Here is a 23785-nt window from a genome sequence, read left to right on the forward strand (position 1 = left end):
AATGGGGTCAGTTCACTAAACTTAAATGCAAGTTGGCTAAAACATGAGGTTACAATAGCAAACTCACACGAGTTGGACATAAGTCCAACTTACAAATTAGCTAAAGCCACCACGCAGTTGGGTCACGTAATGCAAGGTTACTTGGCCCTGCAGTGAAAACAAGGCTGCTCAAACAGTGTGCGAGTAGTCAGAGAGAAAGCTGCCAGTAAGGTAAGGCGCTGCAAAAGTGAGGGAGTGAGTGAGTGAGTGAGTGTAAGTGTTTGTGTGGATGTGGATGTGTAAGTGCTATGAGGGGGAGTGTGTGTTAGAATGAGTGTGTAAGTGTGTGTACATGAATGTGTATGCGTAAGTGATGTGAAAGAGAGTATATGTGTCAGTGAGTATGAGTAAGTGTATGGTAGTGTAAGTATGTATAAGCATGTGTATGTGTACAATGGACATATGTGTGCCACTGTGTATGTTGAGGGTCAAGGAGCCGATGGGGCCACTTGGGTTTACTTGCTCCATTACTGCAGAGTATAGTTGATGCAAGCACCTTACTAATTAATTAACCTCCAAGGCCCCCTTTACGGTTAATATAATAAAAGAACAAAATATAAGTAAAACAAATTGGGAGACCCCAGGGATACATGGACCCCATCCCATGCCTCCCTCTCACAACCAGTATAAATAAAGTAAAAAATAATAATAATAGTAATAGTAGAAGCCAGAGGTTTTACGGAATCATTCGCTTAACATCAAACTCCTAAATTATTCTGGGGCCAAATGGGATACTTTAGGTAGATCCGAAAGTAAAGTTAAAAAAAAACTTTCAGGAAAGCCTTTTACTACACATCCAACTTTACACAGAGCTAGAGGTGTGAACCCTACATAAACGTAAAGGGAAAAGGATTGTCCTGTCTGTCCTATTTGTATGGACCGCTGAGAGGTTAAGTCTTGGAGTCTGGATCTCGGGCCAGGGTTAAGCCAGAACCTTCCATAAACACCCCTTTTAGCCCTTCTGTAGGGTTAGTTGACTGGGTCTTCTGTGTATCGTATCACCGTCCCGTGGTCCCAGCTATAAGAACAACATTTACAATGTGCAGCACTAAATGTTTAAAAAAAAAATACAAAAAATAAAATAAAACAAATATTCCCGATAATAACTGAATCTTTCGATAATGTCTCCAGTACTGGTAAACGTCAAATACCCTGCTCCTTCCTAATTTGTTCAGTGAAAGTATTTTAATGTAAATATAAAACATAATTGAGGCAGAAATGACAGACATTGTGTTCACAATACTTTACACATGAATAACTTAACGTTATCTTACGCAAACATATCTTCTACAAGGTCAAAAACAAGTATATTGGCAAATACCCACAGACATTTATAACCCGAGAAATAATGTTACTTTATCCACATCATATCAGGCAGCAACAAAATAATAATAATAAAAAAAAATCTCATAAAATGTTTTTTTTTTTGTGCAAAAAAAGACGATGTAGATAGTGGGGAGAAAAAAAAACCATGGTATTACGCATTTTAGCGCACCCGTACTCAATATTTCCTTGGGACTTAAAAGAGCAAACGGCGGTGAAAGTACAGTCTCAGCAGCTTTATAAAGCTTAGTGGTAAAATGTGAAGAAGTGATTTATAATGAGAAAAGGTATCTACAGCACACAATTTTCTACCTAGCTGCAAATAATAATTCATAGCGATGTCCCTTCAAGATAAAGGACCTTTTGTGTGTAAGGCCTACGTGGTAAAATGATCATGATAAATGTCTGACTAGCGCAGGTAACGGCTTTACAAACCATTAAGATTAGCTAGCCCTTTTTTCAATGATAACAGGAACCATGGTGCGATCCTATGTGGCAATAATATCTCAGCGCTGATAAATGCCATAGTCGGTCGGAAGAGTTTATCATATCCTTCTTCAGAAATGCTGACTAAAGTTAACACCCGTGGACCACTTTTTTTTTATTTTTTTATTTCTTCCTTGTTTTATAACAGAACGGGGAAAAAAAACTACCAAACAAATATATAAAGTGATTCACTAAACCCGTTTTTGATTTAATTTACTAAGCTGTTTTACAGCCTTATCTCTCAGATATAATTTTTTTTCTAGACATTTTGAGTTATTTCTCTTTTTTTTCTTTTTTTTCCCCTTCTTCTCCTCCGCGATTGCAAATTGCAAGCTTCCGTCTTCGGAAAAGTTATAGGAAGAAAGGAGATAAGGCACAAAATGGCGGGGATTAGTTTTTAAAGTCAATGGAAAATGCGATGCACTTGTTGATTGATATTGGTAATAGAAGCACGGTTTAGTTTGTGTTAATGGACTGTTGTTTTAGAATAGCTTATTGCTTAAGTGATTGGTGAAGTTAAATGATTGTAAAGGTGTAAATATGAGCAGGCGCAGTGTCAGGTTGTCTGGCAGCTGCTTAGAGCATGGGGTCATAGCGAAACATAGAATTTGGTATTACTTCTATCTTGTCATCGGCTTCTCATCTATGAAAGTTAACATGAATGTTCAGGGTCCAATCATGGAGAGGGATTAGAGAATCCTCCCTAAACTGACTCACTGTCTGAACAGGAAGTGCTTGGATATGACATCATACAGTATGTCAGCACTCTACCTCACCAGACAGACTGCAGTAGTTTGGCAGGTCTGAAAAATATAATTTGATGGCAGTCAAGACCCGTTTGGCCAATCTAGTCTGCCCATTTTTCCTGCTGTAGAGACTCATATCTTGATCAGTCGTTGGTCTCGTCTTAGATTCAGGAGCCGTATGCGTATCCCATGCATGTTTAAATTCCCTCACTGTATTATCTTCTATCACAACTTGGGGGAGGTAATCAAACTACAAAAGCGTCCATTGCTTTTGGGACTTTTTATAGGGTTTCATCAACTATACGTGGATTTGGATACCTCTATGGTTAGCCAAAAACTTAGGCGGGCTTACTTCTCCTCCAGAAACAATTACTAGCACAATAGCAACAATTGACATTATGAGGTCCATAATGAAGATAACCCATGAATAACATTGATAGATATGGTATCAATTATCTACAAATAAGTTGTGGTGATAAAACTACAGCTCGGAAAACCTTTGATCAATACTATATATTTTATTTTTTTCAAAAGAGTCTAGTTATTTCGGTATTTAGGTAAAAAGTTATTTAAAAAAACTAAAATCAAAACTCGAAACCTCGCTTTAAATTACCGAAGCATAATTCCTGCCATGTACAGACCCATTCCGTTCCTATGCATTCCTAGCGCTGATGCTTACCCCAGCTTACTTTAAGGGTTAAATCACATGTTAACACCAGATGAATTTTAAATTTAAATTGGGATTTTGAAAAGGTATACCTCTGTGCATAAAATCGTCTGCCAGAGGGGTAATTTTACAGCACATTAAAATTTTTTATCAGATTCATAAAGTCATTGTCACACGCGGATCCTGGCAGACTGCGAGCACAGTGGGCTGTTGGAAACATGATTTATTTTGCTAGAACGCCAGCAACGAAGGTATCTTTGTTGGTTCTGCTGAAAGAACGTTGGCTCCTACTGCTATAGATCTTATCTGACTCAGGTAACAATTGATGTGGGTTAATTTTTGCGGAATTCTGACAACAAGTTCATTTTAGATTTACGTAAATGGATAGACAAGGACAGCTGAATATCAGAGTCTAGAAAGTGATGGAGCTTTTGTTTGGGGAGTACGGCTTAATTGCTGCTCTTAATGTCCTATTAAGTGAGTGAGTAAATTCCAACTGTGAAGAAGTGATAAATCATTTGATGTACCGCAAGTGGGACTTTCCATGTACTGCAGGGGGAAAAAAACCCGATACACTTAGTACTTTTAACTCCATGTACGTATTGTATCAATTTTACCAACAAGATTATTGTTTTAGTAGCTGAAGATAGAGTTAAAACAAAGCTCTCCCTGCCGTTATATTATTTTAAAAGAATTATGAAAAGCAGACTATGCGTTTTCAAACCACACGTCGGTTTTCTTGAACTAATATTCAGTATCTGAATAAAACCTGACGTGGAACCGAGCCGGCGCAGCCACAACGGGCTTATGAAAACACGAACATGAATTTAACCTTGCGTGTTTGCACGCTGCCAAGAAATTGGCAACGTAACATCAAAATAAATACTTGTTATTCATACATGATGGACGTGTTTGGGAACTTAGCAGGAGCAACTACGTGGAGCTCGCCTTCTTCTGGGGAAGTGGCTTCATTAATGGGAATGGATAGTGCCACATAGGAGTGGGGCTACTCATAAAGAGAGGTGAGATTAGTTCAAAACAGCCGTCAGTAAGTGAGGAGTAAGGGGGGAAAAGTGGCTGGGAGTGGACGTGGCCAAGCAACACTCCTCAGCACAGAGAAAGTAGAAACTGACCCAGAGACCCAGGGAAGAAGGGTTTCACCCAGAGACTCTTGGTCAGACCCAGAGAATTCCAAGGTGTGAGGGGTACTTGGTTTTCTCTGTATATATTTACTCAAGGAGGCTTCTACAAGGCAGCCTGACTCTTGTCGGCTCACCGCCCAAATGGGACAATCTATCTAATTATTTATTCCTAGCTAGCTAGCTAATATTATACCACTGGGATATTACATTTTACATTACATTTGGAAAGGAAGCTCAGTTTGCTTTGTTAGAATTGACCAGTGATTTTAAAGAAAAGGTTAAAACTAAAAGGTTAAGAGCCACACAGCAATATTTAATCTTTGAAAAAATGATGTCTCATGGTAAAAGCTACCAAACTCTTGCAGGAAAACTAAGAGCATGGAAAATCTCTAGTGACTTATACCTGACCACTGAGAGCCTAGCTAGCCTTGAATAACTCCATTCTACGTGAAGAGGCTTCCATGTGTGAGTTCCAAAATACATTGTAACAAACAACGGATTTCTGATGCTCTCCTGAGATCTTCCACGGTACATCAGCTGGATCCCTGTATTCTCTGATGTTACGTCTCCAAGCAGATGTTCACATGCACAGATGTGGATCTTTTGCACATGTGGAGAACATGCTTAGATTAATCTGCTGATCAAGCCGGATATATAGCACAGAGACCTCCAAAGTATCATAGCCGGATAAGAATATTTTTAATGTAATGTCTAAGGAGAGAAACTGTTTAGTACAGGTGCTTATAACGCATAATTAGTAGGGCAATATATCTAAATGTACCTCTTAGTACATTTATAAATGAATGTACATCTGGGAGACAGTTACATTATTGGATTTGCTATAGGTCTCTAGTTTATAGCACTGTTCTGTTTAATGCCCTGCCTCTTCTAAATGATCTCTCTATCCTGAGACCAACTGACCAAGATAATGTTGTCACTTTCTAATTCAATTACATATTTCTTATGAATATTGTAATCTTGCTATAATATCCAATAATATCCTTTTTAATGCACAGAAATAACATGTTATTTTGGTAGTTGCTACTTGACATTTCATGCGGTCAAATATATGCCCCAAATCTTTCCCATTAACTGATCCATTTAGCTCATATTTATCATGTTTATTTATATTAGCAAATGCATTACTTTATACTTATCCATGTTGAATCTTACCCTCAGAAATTCAAGAAAATGACCTGCGTGTGAAATCTATTAGGAACCTTGTAAAGAAGCTGCCCCGACCTAACTATGACACCATGAAAACCCTCTTTGAACATCTCAGAAAGTAAGTTGTACTTTGTACAGCTCTATTGGGCAATCGGCAAACATATATTTAAATGAATTTGGTTGTGTTTATCAAGTGGACAGCTGTGATTGTATTACAATTTTTAAAATGTTTCAATAATTTTGTATAGCACATTCCACCTAATAGCATGACACATCTACATTTGCAGTTTGTGGCACTCCATGCCATTATACTTCCTATCATTCACCTGCTTTGGTTATTGGTTGGGGCGCTTTGTGCATTTTTAAACCTACTCAACTTCTTGGATTCTGGACGGATGTGGAGAATATTTTTTGCAGGAGGAAAATTTATTATAAATGCTATTTGAACAAACTATAATATAAGTAGATTGTCTTCTATTATTAAACAAGCCCGGTCATTTGTCATGACCCATCGCTGATGATTCCATTGGAATCCTACTGTACTGTATGCCCAAGTAGGAAGTAGTAACATACTTCTTGGACTCACTGATTTAGCAGACTATATGGCCAGATGTTGTTTAATAAGATTTTCTTGTGTTAAGGTAGTATCAAAAATATTTTCTAATTGTTGTTCCTATTTAGAAGAGTCAGACCTCTGTCCTCCCCAAATCCATTTGTCCCTATTTCTTCCGCTAATGTCTTTCATGTATGTCTTTCTTGTTTGTCTATGGAGATAGCTGCCTATGTGCTTGATTTTATACACCTGTTAACAATGGATGTCCACATACTTTTGGACATATAGTGTGTGAGTTTATCCAGTGTTTTGTAGCCTTCAAAGAAATGAGATTATAAACAGTGGAAATGTGTTATAGCTTAAGTTCTGGAAATATTTTTTTTTTTTTTCCAATTGCCTTATTAAGCTAAACGAATAGCTATCAACATGTCACAAATTGACTGCACCATCCCTCTAACCCCAGTGCCTAAAGCAAAAGTATAACTTTTTCTTACAAGGAGATACCGTCTTAAACTTAGTTGTCTTCCATGGTAGCCTCAACATTCCACAGCATAGAAATAAATGCAGTATATTATACTTAAAAGTGATGATTAATATGTTCCATAGGTATAAAAATGTGGTTCAGTGATAATAAGATACTTGATAGCCTCCCTTTAATACAACATAAGAGATTTTAATGCTATTACCCTGTCCATGTGTGGCCCTAAGGAAGTATTAGGTTCCATTGTATTATCTCAATAATTGGAAAGTCTTTACACCCTTTAACTAAGCTTCTGATTGGAACCCATTCCTCAACTTTAAAAAGTTGATCAGCTTCATTCTACTTGTTAATACAAAGTTTTCCTTCCACGATTGGTTCATTTTAATGTCATCTCAACAACACGATATGGGGAAATCTATGTGTTATGACCTTTAATAAAAGTGCAACATTGGGAGGAAAGAAATGATTAAAATGTTTCCAAGTGTCTCCAAGACAACAGTTACAAAGTCACACAAGGTATATGTGTCTTTTTCGTCTTTGCCCCTTTAACTGGATATTTTGTAACAGGTATTTAAGAGCAGGAGGGGTGGGGGCATCATGCTCGGATATTAAAGTTGTGCACAGCATTTATCGATATTTTTTTCTTCGCGGAGTCTACAACCAGCAGCAGGATCCAATCAAAGTGTGGCTAAACTCCATTACCTCACAGAGTCACACTCTAATTGGAGCCTGCTGTGGGCCACTTTGAAGGGAAATGAAGAAATCAACACATGGTGCAAGTAATGATTTTATTTCCTCCTAAATATCTTTTAAAGTTCATTTAACCCCTCGCTGCATGATTGAATGGTTTGTTAAAGGGTCAGCATCCTCAGGCATCTTTCATTCCATTTCTCTCTTTTTTATTATTATTATTTGAAACTTCCAAACTGAAGAGATCACCTGCTTGAGCTAAACCTTGTATGAGACATGCTAAAAACATAAGAACAGAGAAAGACGTATTGAACACAATGGAATAGTTAATACTGTGGACACAAATTAAAATAAAATGTTAAGGTTCTGTTGAATTCTGAATAAAAGTTCTTTTAGCTTTAAAGTTGGCCAAGACCCTTGGAAGACGTATTTTTAAAAATAAATACCGTGCTATGTAATGGTGATGAGTTCCATTTATTAAAAGAGCAAATTAATAAAATTAAATCTTTATCCTGGCTCAGCCTTGGATTCCTAATGTACACAAATAAAAATTAGTAATTAGTTCTTATGGAAACTTTACCATTTCCACAAAATAATGGATGCCTGCAACTTACTTCCACGTGTTCACTCCATACCTGTATTTTACCTAAATAGAAGTATGATGTCCTTACTTTGTATTTACCTTGCTATTGTATTAATTAAACTTCTATTAATTTCCTATATAAATTGTGCTAACTACGCAGTGAATATCCTTGGGAGTTTTGCATTTTAAATACATTCCAGATCCTAATGTCACCGGAATGGTTGGATCTCAATGACCTGCTCACCCATTATCTCCTATAAATACAAGAATGAGTTTACAATTTCCAAAAAATATATTCCATGTCAAGCTACTTTTAATTATAAAAGCATTTTTTATGTTTTTGTTTTTCTCTGAATGAAACATTGATAACATGCATACCCTTTCTTGCAGTAAATTTATGTTGGATCTTTGTCAATAATATAATACGGTATATTTAAAACATTGATTATTTTGTCATGGCATTTCTATTGATTCAGTTCATATACATAATTACATGGCGGGTGCCAACTATATTGATGATCATATTACAGCAATTAATCATGCACAGTAATTGTGTATTTCTGTTTTAATCTGCCTTTTTTTAAAAAAAATTAAAACATATTTATTTGTTAGGTTTGCCTCTAAAAAAAATAATGAAAATAAAAATAAAATTATATATATATATAATTACAATTTTATTCTAGAATGTATTATTTTGTTTTTGTCATATATTTTTCCTTTGGCTCCTGTGGCAGTGCTATTTATATAATTACTCACATATACATATGTAATTAAGTAATTCAATATTTATTTAGTAAATACTGATATAATTATTTACATATACATATGTAATTAATTAGTTCAATATTTATTTAGTAAATATAGATAAAGTAATAGCACCGTCACTTCTGATGATAAGTTAAGAGTCCTTGGCATCAGTAAACATTTCACACTTGTCGTGATAAAATGGTTCTAATGTGTTACATTTAACTTTGTATTTTACCTCTGGCACAGGTAAATATGAATTCTATGTGTGTAAATAAAGAATTCTCAACTTGATTAAAAATAACTGGATTTTGCAGTTTTATAAACACTCGGTAGCCGTGCTGCTAACATGTGAAGTCACACTATGCCATTAGTTATTGAGAGTGACATTACCTGGAGGTATCCTGCGTTTTAGAACTAGAAATAGAAATCTAATATGGAAGTAAATGTACACTGCCAACTTTTATCAAAGGCTGATAAATATTTAAGGCGTTATTTTTCTTATCTATTGCAATAAAAAAAATGCTTTATTTTATCCTTTGCCATAACTGTGAGTCAAGGCTTGTATTAAATTACACTTTACTATGTAGCCATTCTGTTATTTTGCAGTTATGTATGGGAAAAATGTATTAAATCAAACAAGCAAAATTATGATGAGCCATAAATATTGTTCTCTTATATTATATTTTAAAAGAAGAACGCACACACTACACAGAGTTATCAGGTTTGATTATGTTTTGCCAAAAATCATTTTTGGCTAATAAAAAATCCATTTAGTTTTTTGTTTTTTTTTTGCTAATTTATAAACTGTATGTATGATGTATAATCTGATTTATACTGATTTTTATTCATTAGTTTGATTTATGAAAATCAAAGTAGCACATAGAACATGACTAATGGAATCCTCCACTTCCCTTTCACCTTAGACCATACTTGGCCAAAACTCACTTGATACATTCATGCACATAACCACTCGGACACAATATGCAGATAATAAATGCCCTGGTACGTATTCATTATACAGAAAGTAAGAGAAATTTGCCAGCATGTTACATGTATCAACATTAATTCTACGATAGAAACTCTACGATGCACTGTCGATGTCCAATGAAAGTGTTCGTCACTCGCACCACCATGTGAGGGCAGCATCGAGTCCTCACATCCACCAGTGAGTATCAATCCACCATGTAGAAATGGTGGAACGTCTCCTTTCTCCAGCTGCTAAACTGATCTTCTTCCCATTTTCTGGCAAAGTCCTACCGCTGTCATGACATAACAAATAAACGTTATTGCCAAAACATGCAAAATGTACAAATTTTATAGGTTCATGAAATGTTACATAGTTATACAGGTTTGAAAAACCATATCAATTCAGTGAAATTCAACTAGAAACAAAACAATTGTCTAGGATTGACCCAGTTGAAGACAAATTATACCAGAAACGAAGATGATTACGTCTCAATAACTTGTAAATGAATGCAAGGTATCATTGTATTTTCTTACTTTCTTTCCACTGATAACAAGGTACAATTCTACACCACTATTAAGAGGTCAGTAAGAGCAGTTGGTTTTTGTAAGGGATGCCAAGTAGTCATTGTCTCTGTCCCAGTGTTCTTCATCTAATGCAATTCACATCACCACATTCCATGTCTTCATCCTGATGTCATTTTTCATTTTATTTCCTGGAGTCAGGGAAAAACCATAGTTTTCATATCATTGAGTGAGTCTTTAAGTGAAACCTTTTAATGGCCAAGGAATCAAGCCCCAAGCCCAGCCTTTGTAACCACTTGAAAGTACCGAGCAGTGTTGGTAGATAAACCCAGACAAGAGACCTTCTTCTGTTTATGTTCTCTGGCTTCAAGCCGCTGAGGGAGCTAGCAATAGTTACAAAAAGGGCAGGTGTTGTTGCCTCAGGCTGCCAGCTGCCATGGATAAACTCAAAAGATTAAAGAAATGTTTGTGAATGTCTTTCCATTCTAGAACTTTAAAAGGTAGTCTTCTCATCATGGCGGCCGATGGAAACCCTTTATTGATTAGACCATTCTGCCGGTTACTGTAGTGATAAGACTATTTTGCTCCAGGATCACATTTAATTCGACCAGTAGACTCAGTAGAATGAAAATTCTGAATTTATTTTTTAGCTATAGAAACATAGAATTTGATGGCAGATAAGAACCGTTCTGGCCATCTGACTCAAACCATACTCAGTCCTTCGTCTTGGTCATCGTATTACCACTTCTGCTAGAAGTATATTCTACTTATTTACTATATATTTGCCCCAGACCCTCTAGATTTAGATTATGACTTCTCGTTCTAGCATTTATCCTCTTTTTCTTCCTGTGCTTTGTTAAATCTTACTTAAATGTTTCTATCACATCTCCCCTTTCTCTTCTCTTGCCCAAGCCATACAGATCGATATAACTTAGTCTTCCCTTTTAACATCATTTATTAAATTATTTTTAATTTTACAGCATTTTACAGAAAAAACTAGTAGCCATACAGAAAATTATTAAACAGTCATTGGTTATTCAGTTTGATTGCACAAACAATTATCAAACCTGTATGAACTCCATCGCAAGAATAGGCTGGAGATCACCCCAAGGATAAAAAAAAAAAGTTATTTATTTTATCTGTAACACAAACATTTTCTGTTGGTTTAAAAAAAAAAATGAAACCAGTTTTGAAAGGAAAATGAAATTGTTCTTTTTTTGTGTAAAATAAGAAAAGAGTTGGACTTTTTCCAAACAAATTATAGGCTTCTCTTCAACTATTAGGCATCTATTTTTCTTTTGTTACAATTGCACGAAGAGATTGGTGGTGATGGTAGAGTATACCACTCCCTATCTGCTGCTTCTTCTTCTTTGAATGGAAATTGCTGAACCCAGATGTCTAGCATGGAAAAAAGAGAAAACAAGAGAAAAAAAGAGAAAAGATCCATCTTCCGCATCTGGGGTATTGGCAAGCTGATGTAGCGAGTTCCTTTAGCTTTTATGATTGAGTTGCGGACTGATCGGGATGTTTTACCCCCCCAAACTGGTTAAATTATATCATTGAAAATGGCTGACATTCATATTTTCTCTTTTTCTTTAAAATTTCAAAAATATATTTTTTATTTTCAAATAAAAATGTATTCAATATGATAAAGCCAAGGAGGCTGTGATCTTCTGAGTCAGGAACACCAGAAAAACCAAAACAAATAATAATAGATTGGGAATTGATTGCGATGCTCTTCTGGGTTAAATTATATTTTCAATAATGGCTGACAAATTATGAATAAAAGTGAGTGAGAGTGGAAAAAACAACAAAATGCAAGGAAAATTCAGAGCTCTCTGGTATGTTTTTTCCTTTGGTTGGGATCCTTCCTCGTTTTCAGACATTTGTACAAATTAACAATTTTCATTTAAATTAAAATTCATACAAATCTTCTAAAAGAACTCAAACTTAAAAGTGCCTGAAATGAAATATCGGCAAAATCTAAATATATATAAAAAACTAATCTAAAAAAAATCTAAAATACTCTTCCCTATCTCCATCTTTAAAACTATCTAAAAACACTATAATATTTCCATAATATATGTTTTTAAGTATGGCTACTGAATATTATATTGCTAACTATAAGCTTTCAACCAAGATTGCTAATAAAAAAAACCTTTTTACATGAATTTCAAGCATCTATGATGAATGCGTGTTTACAATACCATTATCTTTTGTAAATAGTTATTTTCTTGTGATAATTTATTATCTTTTCCATTCCTAGTTCTTTTTTTCCCTTGATCTTTCTCTTTTAACTCCTTATACCTTCCTCTCAATCATAGATGCAAAAAATCTAGCAAACTCTATTCTGCGCAGGTAAAATTGTTCACGCGCTCTTATACGTTTTGGGCCTATAAGCAAAAATATATGGAATTTTTACATGAAATAGTGTTATGATAAATATATATTTATCTATAAGTGTATGAGAGGGGTTAGGAATCTTTAAAATGCAAATGACTAAAAATACATTTTTGTACCGCAGCATGCGCGCTAGGAAAACAATGCATAATCTTGTATTTTGATTAAAATAAATTTTTTCGGTTGCTAGTTTCATAATTAGTATTGTGACAGTATATTGGCCGGCTGTAAAAAGATCTGGGAATCCTTATAAACAAATACCACTTGGAAAATTAAGGAGGAGATTGTAGACTGGAAAGCGCCCCAATTCTAATAGGAACAAAAATCTGGCAGTCAAATGTAAGAAACTGCTAACTCACAACAGAGTGACCTAGAAGAAGGCGTAAGCCAAAAAAAAAGACTGCGTTTTATGCAATTCTTCTGAAGTAGCGTCGTTATGTCTCTACCATCTGCAGATTTTATTATTGTGCCTCAAAAATGAGAAGAAAAAAAAATGTGCCTAAATGATATTGAATTGTACCCAAAGGAAAGACTCCAGAATTGTGGGCGCCACACCCCCACCTACTGATGTGGTCCAAGACTTTTTTTTCTCTCTCTCTCTCTAAAAGCACCTAATTAAGAAATTCTGACTCATTTACATGGATCTTTTTGATCTAAATTATACTCCAAACCACACCAAATTAGCAGCATCTGTGAATGTGAAATGTTTGTTCCCCGCGCCTTCTAAAAGCGGGCCAGCTCTGCACAGCACATGTTGAAGTGACGAGGAATTGTTCCTTACGACTTTTACCTCTAAAGATCTATATTTCCACTAATAACTCATAACGAGAACGAGCAAGGGAGAGCAAGCCGTGATTATTTTTGGGCTGTTATGAACCATATCCTCCATAAAAGTTAGAAAGATGTAGACCACCAACTTTGCTTCTGTCATTGATAAAAGGACGTTCGAGTGGCCATATTGGAATCTTCCAATCGGCCAAAATCCAAGTTGTCAGCAAAAAAAATTACATTTTATAAGCAACACAATAATATTGGAAGCCTGACATTTATATCTGAATGAGATGTGACCACCTAAGAGGGGACCACCTAATATTAAGAGTCAACTTGGGTGGACTCAACGCATTATTGTTTATTTTACAACATTCTAAGCATTCCGCGGATCGGAATGTTGGCGATTTCCGATGTCCTTGGTCTTACTGGGGCGATAACGTGTTCCCAAATACTCATCTAGACACTGGATTTGGTGCACACAATAGTTTTGAGACATATATCTTACATTTTTTGGTGTTATCGGGGTACACATTTATAATAGTTTGAGCATTATACAGAAACAGCACATCAAATGGAAAAAAATGGTGTTTTAAATACATCTGTAAAAGTTCATGGTTAAAAAAAGTTTTTTTTATAATTTTTTTTACGTTAGTCTTTGTTGTGGCATGCTGAATAATAGCATGGAGCCAGCAGTCTTCCTCTTGTCTGCATTGCCTGGATTCAATATGCAGTTATAAACGCAGAGTATGACACTGTGGTCAAGAAAAAGCAGCTTTTTCCACTCTACCTTTTTTTATCCTTGAAAACATACAATCTGGTGTTTATTTTTCTTGCCCTCATTCCGCATTTTAAAATATTCAAAAATTTGAATCAGGTTATGCTTGTTTGATATGATTATAATAACTTTGCTATAGACATAAGCAAACTTTTATTCAAAGGAATTCTGTCTGTTTAACAAAAAAAAGCACTATTTGCGTCTGTAGCAATTTTTAATATCATGGGAAATATGTTGGACCGATATATCATAAATCCTGAAGCAGAATAAATGTTTGGATGTGAATGTACTTTACAAAAAAAATCAGGTACGAGCATGTTTCTACACAACACTTTTTACATGTAATACTAGTACTTTTTTGGTGTAAAAATATTTGCACACAATTAATGTTTTATATATTATTACGTATTAAAGGTGTATATATTATATATATATATATATATATATATATATATATATATATCATATATTTGATATATATATAGGAGAGATATGAGATATATATATATGATATATATGATATATATATAATATATATATCATATATATATATATATATATATATATATATTTAATGCAGACCTCTTTTAGGAAATTAACAAATAAATTAGAAATTCCTCTTAGAACCAGGATAGCCATATGCCTATTCCGTGCATGTTTAAATCCCTTTACTATTCGGCTGGGATGCTGGTCCACCTATCTACCACCCTCACAGTAAAGTAAAACTGCCTCTAATCCTCTCATTTTAGTTCTCGTTCTTTGAAATAAACTCCCCCCCCTCTGTTCTTTATTAAATCCCTTTTATGTATTTACATTTTTTTCCATTCATCTCCACCTTATTTGTAATTCTACATTAAAAAAAATATCACAGTTTCATTTCAGAAGCCGGCTGCCAAAAGCATTTATAGGGGTGAGGGATATCTATCATGAAAGTGGAGCGTCATTGTATTCTGCCAATTTATTTACTGACCTTCAACACAACAGACAAACTCCTGACCCTCGTACAACAGAGCCTAGGGGAGAATGGCGCTGAACACCAATCCCTATATCCCGTTGTTCTGTGGTCTAAATTAAGTGCTAATTAATTACCACTGGCATCTTTGGCACTGCCTGTCACATTGGATTAAGTACAGCCTTTCCCCGTGAACACACAAAAAAGATCCGGCTTCTTTTTTGCCGATCAGCAAGGACGGACTACTTCCCGCACAACTGCCGCTGCGGGTCACAACTCCCATCATCCCCATCCTCCCCATGGGAGTTATAATTCCCTAATTGCCAGAGTCAGGGACTATGAAATAGTTTTACGCTGGAAAACGAGTTAAATTGAGGTTTTCTACCTGGGGATTATACCTGCCATTATCAGCCATCATTTGCTGAGAGTGATGGGGTTTATAGTCCTTTAAAAAAAAAGCAATTAATGAATTAATCCATTTTTGTGTGATTACAGGTAGCTTTTAAACATAAGCATTGCAATTGTCACCGTTGATTTATAGGTTTTCATTATCATTCCTCATTTCGCATCCCACCTGCATTTTTTAGTCGCCTGGAATCAATTAGCCAATTTAATATAATTTATTTTACTAATTCTTTTTGTCTCCTATGTATTTGCAGACGTCGAAACCATGAATCACTGCGATATTGCTTCATCATATTTTTATTTATTTTCGCCATTGGCACCTCAAAATTAATTAAACCAGTTAAATAATGCGTTCATTTTTTTTTTTTAGGCATCTCAAAAGAGTCTGATAAATGAAATGCAGCTGTTTTCCGGGTTCGGATAAACGGAATATCTAGAATCTGACATTTTTATGTATGAAAGCATGTGATGTGCTGTAATCTCATAAAAGGAAATTTCAGTTGAAACAAGTATCTTCTACGCAAAAGAGACTTTTCAGAACTTTTTCAGAATGGGCAGAATTTAAAATTAGGAACAAAATGTAAAACAAAATGTAAAAAAAATATTAATAAAACATAAAAATATTTTGTGGGGGAAAAAAAGGTGTTTTCGGGGCCGGACTGGACAAACACTTTAAGTCCGATGATGAAAGGGCAGACGACGACTGGATATGCCCCGCCGCACGCTACCTTTTAATGCCCACGTAATGTGTGACCAGGCATATCCAGCCAGGGTCCACACACTGCAGCAGGTGTCACCGGTGGGTATGTGGCACTGTTGGCCAGAGACGTAACGGGCATTTGCCCGGAGTGGCAAGTAGCCAGTACAGAGCTGCCTCCTTGGGCTTCATTAGGCCTGGGGCAGATAGGAAGTCCAATTTACCTAAAGCAGTGTCACCTTAAAGATCTAGACTAATTATAAGCACATGACTTACCCTACCCAGTGGCATATTCTGGTCTAGGCTAACTAGGCCAAGGGAGGTAGCTCCAATGGGCACCACTCTGCCCCATAACTAAGGACATATTGCCCTACTGAGAACCATTGTGTGTAGCCCACACAGCCTCCATAGTGACCATGATGACCATGAGGAGGACGACCATGGAGGAACCTTTTGGGAAAGACTTGGGTCCAGTTCCTGTTTTTTATACATCACAACTTGTCTGCCATTTTGTTCCCCCACCGTTAATTTTACTGAGTTCGACTAATTTAGTATCTTAATCTACTTCACACCCCTAATTTGTAGGATCTCTTCCACAAGAAAATGAGAGCAACCAATGATTTTTGTGACTATTTTCAGTGTCAGTCTTTGTAGTGCTTCTGGAGGAATCCAGATCTGCTTCTGGTCCTTTTTTTTAACTGCACTTTCCTTCCTAAACTATTATATGATAGTTTTTATGCTACCGCCATTTAAGAATGAATCAAACTCCACTACGTTTTTCACTGCTTTAGACCAGTTGGCTTTAATAGTTTGGCTTAATTTATCACACTTTGTTTCATTTAGTTTCATGCACTTATCATTTTGTCATGACAACGCTCAATTGTATTTTGACTTAAATTATATGAGTCAGTTTTGGATGAAGTTGGATTTTTTTTCTTTCCTGGCGTTGCTTTCACTTGTTCACACATGTACAGAGAGAGCGCTCAACCATACGGCAGTGGCTTTTTATTTTATTTTTCTTAGGCTCGTTCAATATATATATATATATATATATATATATATATATATATATATATATATAATATACATGTAGAGACTACATTGAAATTAACATTTCAATTTGAGTAAAACCTCATAAAATGCTTTAGTTTTTATAATGAATACTAAAAAATTTAGTTTTAAAATTATTTTAATATTATCTTCCCATTTTGGTGTATTTTATTTATTATTATTACTTTTGTATTATTTAGTATAATACTATGGTAAAAAAACTTGCTGATATTTAACAATTAAAAAATAAATTCAAATTTAATGTTTTGATCATATGTTAATGAGATGGACTTTTTTTAAGTTTACATTGTTATGCTACTTTGTTTAAACAAATGTAGAACCGATAAGTGGAACAGTATCCCAGCAGAAGTGGTAGAGGCTGGTAGAGTCCTGTCTTTCGAACGTGGCGTTAGATTTTGTATGGAAAAAGTCAGATAGGTTCGAGAGTTTTGAATTTACGGAGCTTTCCTCTGCTATCTGGCTTTGATATAAAGTAGCATTGGCCTTTCTGATATTATATGAATCATTTTATGACTATGGTTCTGTATGATAATTCAAGTCCTCGGGGTTAAAAGTAACCAAAACGAGACGTAAAAATCGAATCCGTCCATGCTTTTAAACAACAGCTGGATTTGCATTGGCATGGTTCAAATGTTTTGCAGTTGCGCAATAAAACAAATCTATTGGAAAAATGATATAAACCACAATGAAAGTGATTCCACCTCCTCTGTGTGCAATAGCACAAGCTGTTACATTGTCGTTTTATGTCTTAGAAAATGCTGTTTATACATAAAAGTTACAAACTTTAATTCTGGATTTCGCTGCTCAAAATGTATGTATGCTTTTTTTTTTTTTACCATAAATTTTCTTTATTTTAAATTAAATAAATGTAAGTTTGTCAGCTAAATGGCCAACTGCTTATGGCAGATCATGCCGATTGTTATTTATTTGTTTGATTGTTGAAACATTTTGCGTTATGTTGGGGTTTATTCACTACAGTAGGAGCTGGAAGCAAAATTGTGGTTTCGACTCCATAACTTCATTTTACTTTGGAAAGTTGCTTCAAGAAAAGTTTGGCCGGACTAAAAAGTTTCATTAAATCAGTGAAATTTCTTGAAAGTGACCTCATAGATTGAACAATGCATAAGACAGGGCCAGCTCAACCCTTCTTTGGAAGTGGCTCCCTGTGGTTGACTCTTCATAGGCGGGATTGATCTTGATGTAATGCCAGGTTCCATTCTTCTATAAGCTCTCTGCTTTGGGGAATCGACAGTAGACACATGTGGATTATATACCAAGACTTGAGTGATAAAATGTATTTTGTTTTAGCACAGTTTTGGTTCTAGGATATTTTTAGGGCCGCTGTCAAAGAACCAATGACATGGCGAGAAGCTTCTGAGAATCATCACTAGTTTATAAACAATTTGGGGCGTTATCTCATGCTTTTCCAACTACCATCAGGATTCCGTCACCATGTAGTGGCAAGCAACAGAAGCAAGAAAGGTTAACTAACTTCAGTGATCTTTCTGATCACCCAACAGAAAACATTAGCATTACTCTAGCATTTCAGCCTAGAGATGGGCTTCATGTGGCCTTCAGGTGAGAAGGTTCTAAGTCATCAATAACTTCAGCATGTCATCAGTAAGATCCTCCATTCCAAGGACAGATCCTCTTTCAATTCTTAACTTGTCATCAACTTGGATCACCAGAAATTAGCCTGTAGACTTCATGTTCTTTAGTGCATAAAGCATTCTTGGTAACAAAAATCTATGTGTTCGACCAAAGAGGAATCCCTTAAACCATCCCAGGTAATGAGTGCTTTAAGCAGTGGAATAAGCTGTGCTCATATGTCTAAGCTCCATCTTGAAAAATTTGGTGTATATAATCATCAATAGATGTCCATCCCTACTGTGTTCTACCATCTCAATCTTTTTAATACCTGTTATGGTTGACACATTTTATTACATTTAACAAACTTTCCATATTTAACTTGTTTCATGAAGAACCAATATTGTGTTAGAAATGGCCCCACATTATATTATTGTAACACAATGTATCTCTGTAGTTATAAAGGAATTCTGTTTCGACTTGATTCAGCTCACAGAAACATCTAAATCTTGGCCCATCCAGTCATCCAGGATTTAACAACTATGTGCTCAAGGAAAGATACAGATATTGGGCTTTTCATGTAGTCAAGAACCATCTCAGATAAGCGGGATTATTTCGATAAGAATAAATCTTAGTTAAATTCAAAAAAATGTAAATACATTGTGGGAAAATCTATAGTCATAGCGAAAAAAGGGATAACGGGAAATAACAAATGATTGTTTGAGTTCTTAAAATAATAAGCTGTAAAATACAATTTTTCAAGATGTTTAATTGGACATAACAATTACAGCAATAAAAAAACAACAGTAATACGAATATAATCTATTGGTATTAAATGTATGTCAATAGGAACAACTGGTTATTGTTAGTGTCTTGTTGGGTGGAAAAAAAGCCTTGCGTTTATCCCAAATGTCCTTTTCTGTTTCTACATTATCCAAATGATGGGGATTGTCCTATAACTGGGTGACCACAATCAGGCTGATTCGGTATTCTTTTAATATATTATGCTAATTCACATACAAGAAATGCGTCACGGCAGTTAGGAACGAACATAAAACTTGTATGAATCTATTTAAGATCCTGAATCTAACACGAGTCCAAGGACTGATTAAGGTTTAAGTCTTTACAGCAATAGAAACAATAGAAACACGCGGACTAAATGGGCCGAATAGGTCTTCTCTGTTAAGTCTTGAACCTTATGTAGCTTACCTATGAATAGGGATTAGAACTTTTCAAACAACGCAATAAAATAGACCGTAAAAACAATCCAAATGTACTTTTCATATGTCTATTTTAAAAGTGGATCATGTATCAGGACAGGGCTCCTCTTAGGGTCCATTAGTTCTGGGGGTAAGGATGGTCCATTTGTCCTAGGAAGGACAACCTGGGTCCCTTATGATCGTGACCTCCTTATCATTGAGGAATTCAAAGTTTTCAGGAACAAATATGGAACAAATCTCACTTTTCTTCAATGACATCCCACGTTACTATTTATCGGACAGAAATGCTCAAAGTAACGTAGGGTTGTGTGTTTCTTCAGAGGGAAAGTGATGACGATCGTGGCTGCGTTTCAGGGAGTTTATTTGTAGCAGTTCTTATAATCAGGTTTGACTGAACGCTGGTATAGTTTCCCAAAGATTACTGGCATACAGGTTGGCAGGAACTTAGAACGTCAAGAAGGCCTCAGAACTTCACTGCTTAGGTCAGCCAGAAAACAAATATGTGTGTAATTATGCTTTGTGTGTTAAACTATCCATGTTTACATTCCACTTAACTATTAGCTTTCTTTGGGTGGCGTATGCGAGTCGGAGTAACACAGGTTATTGGTACAAGAAATAACTGCAATGTTTTCATCTGGTGGTCACTTACCAGGTACTTACTGGGTAAACAAAAATCAAGCTCTGGTATGTGCAAGGAGGACGCCAATGGCTCGGCTATTTGCCAAGAAACATATAATGGCTTGAAACATTGTATTTATTAAAATGAATAAAACATTTAAAGTAAGGGATGAACTTAAAGATGGGCGATCGTAATAATACCACTTTAGGAAATAGTAAAGTACCTTCCAGGTATCCCGATGTTGGTGGGGCAGTCCCTTTTTTCATTTTTCTTCCCTAAAGTCCTTTTTTTTCTAGGACTTAAGAGCATACTTGGACAATATGGATGTTTTTTACACGTTCAAAACAATACAGTCCAAAATAATTTTTCCGCTGGGCAAGACAAATTTAGACAATATTTTTTGTCTAAATTATATAAAAAACTAAATAACGAAAACACCACAAAATGGTGACTAACCACGGCCCTATATGGAAAAAACCCAAAAGAAAACCCAATGTGGCTGTAATCAATTTCTCGGTTCCAGCGGCTACTATGATGTCATCAAAGCAAAAAACGGATGTTGCCCTTTAAAGTAACATATTATTGATCATGCATTTAAAAAAATCTACAACTAAATTCCTAAAATTTCACATGCACAAAAAAATACTTGAAATGAAAACAAGTGCCAAGCTTCGTTAAAATTAAATATGCAATCCAGTAACGTGGGCCCAGAACAAAATAATTATTAGCTGCTTTTACATCTGATAGAACAATGTTTTATTTTTGGAAACTAATAAGGCTGTCCTGATTATAGTTATTTTGATTGAGCCTTGTAAGAAAATACCGAATAAAAGCTACTGATTTCATGTTTGTCAAGAAAAAAAAGTATTATAAATGGGCACGTGTATCGAAACAGATTATTTTTTCTACAATGTAGGCAACACTATTATAATATGTTTAGAAGACATTGTTTTCTTATTGTTTCTTTTGTATCATTTAGTAATGAGATGAGAGAAATGTCTTTATGAAGCTTTGAAACATTATTATTCATAATTATTATTATTTTTTTTTTTTAATAGGATCACCATCGAGGCGTCTGTGAACCTAATGTCAACACAAAGCTTAGGAATTGTATTTGGACCCACGCTCCTAAGACCTGAAATGGACAAAGGAAACATGGCAGTATGCATGGTTTATCAAAACCAGATCGTTGAGCTGATGTTGATGGAATATGAAAATATCTTCTGTTAAAAAGCGTACATTTTTTTTTTTAGTAAATTGGCATTTAATGACCAAAAAATTGGGTTGTAACCATAACATCTGGACTAAATGGTTCTAGAACCCCAATAGTTGTTAGGATTTAAAGGTATGAGATAATGAGACCATGTATTTTTTCTCAGGTAAATTAATGACTTCTCAGGTACAAATGTACATACCGTCTGAATTCATGTCTGAAAACGTGTTACATGTCTAATATTTGTACAGAGAGAACTTTCAGCAATTTGTTATTTCATTTGTACTTTTTATATTGGTTTTCTGGTTAACAAGTCCATGTTCTTGTCTGACGTTCATAGAGTAAAGTTTTCTGTAAGGGGGTATAGTCATTCATCTGGGGCATATGTATTTACACAAGGGTAATATATCTGGGGTAAAATATAATAATATTCTGTGATATGTCAACAGACCTCTTTTTTTTCATATTTCCCAAATATATTTCTACATTTAAGTATTTGTATGGTACAAACACATCAATATTTTTTTTTTGTTATAAATAATAAACCTGTTTTTGGAATTTGCACAATGGCCAATTTGTTATTTGCACACACACACAGGCCTGGACTGGCAATCTCACACACTGGGCAAATGCCCAGGGGCTGGGGGGGGTTGCCGACGTCGTCAAATGTAGGGTTCGACCATGCATATCCAGCCGTGAACCTGACGTACATCATCGGAGGGCATCGTCAGCCAAATAAACCTTTGAGTTGTCACTATGGGTTTCTCCACATCAAAATTATTATTATTATTTTTTTTTAATTTATTAATTCATTTAAAAAAAGCAATAATTAATGTTTTCCTTGTGCACATTCAAAAACCTAATAGACATCATTCATTCAGAAGTTTTCTCAGTGCTAGATTTTTTTTTCTGTTTATTTTTATTGACATTTTATTCATCATTGGTTATTGTAATATTGTTTCTGACAAACTGTGAAGAAAAAAAAAAGTTAAAAAGGAAATTTCTTTGAAACCGTTCGGCGTACACGAGCGAGGAATGTGTAAAACCGCATCCCATTAGAAAAACCCAGGTGAGGTCAGACACTGAAATAAAATTGTGTATTTGAAATGCAAAATAAACCAGGATTAATATTTTCGAGCTATCAGTTCTAAGGTCACAGTCAGCACAACTGGAAACTTCAAAATGACTTCAAAAAGCCAAACGCTAACTAGATTTCACACTAGATTTCATTTTACTTGGCATCACGGAAAGAATGCAGGTATTAAATCGACTGTTTCCTGCATACAATAAGGTTAATTAGAAGCCAGGGACAGAAATTGCTATAGACATAACTCTTTTGGACAGGTGTCCAAAAATAATCCCCAGATCCTGAAAAAAAAATAAAAAAATAAACTGAAATTCGCAGAAAGAAAAAAGAAAAAGAACAAAAATTTAAGGGAAAAAAAATAAAATAAAAATTCTACAGGTGGACAGGGCCACCGAAAGCTTCTTGCTATGGATTTGAGTTTAAAATTCATTACACAAGAGTTTGGGACTTAATATTAAAGGGATTTCCTGAAACAGCAAACAGAGATGGGTTCGTAAAACCAAAGTCTATATTGTGCGTTGAATGAATTGTTTTAAGCTCCTTACCAGTAAGGTTAATAACGGTCCCAGCAATTTACCCATCAATGGGATGAACTGCCGGCCGTATAGGTACAAAAGAACGTATAAGCTGATACACTGCCTTTATTCGCTAACTGATAAATTGAAGTCATTCTTGCCCAATATCACACTAAACTTCATTTACGAGATAACTTCGAGATCTGTCGTCCATTCTTGCGCTCATACCTGCCCCGGTTAAGAAGATTAATGGCTTTTTCTATCTTTTCATCCAATAGAAATCTTAATTTAAGAAGGGCTTAGATGTATTTAAAATGCATTCGTCAAAAACTCCAATCTCCTTATCCTTTGGATTCATTTT

General features: G+C 35.2%; 1 protein-coding gene across 1 annotated transcript in view; it reads left to right on the plus strand.

Annotated features, from left to right (window-relative positions):
- LOC149285178 (rho GTPase-activating protein 15-like) overlaps positions 1-21839 on the plus strand; it is a 179609-nt gene extending 157770 nt beyond the window's left edge. Inside the window, exons 13-14 of the mRNA XM_089495722.1 lie at positions 5583-5688; positions 21668-21839. Of these exons, the coding sequence (XP_089351848.1) occupies positions 5583-5688; positions 21668-21839 (278 nt within the window). The remainder of the gene's footprint in view (positions 1-5582; positions 5689-21667) is intronic.
- The last annotated feature ends 1946 nt before the right edge of the window (positions 21840-23785 follow it).

This window comes from Sceloporus occidentalis, unplaced genomic scaffold (assembly GCF_023333645.1).
Source record: "Sceloporus occidentalis isolate IW3139 unplaced genomic scaffold, rSceOcc1.0.p SCAF_83, whole genome shotgun sequence".
Lineage (NCBI taxonomy): Eukaryota > Metazoa > Chordata > Lepidosauria > Squamata > Phrynosomatidae > Sceloporus > Sceloporus occidentalis.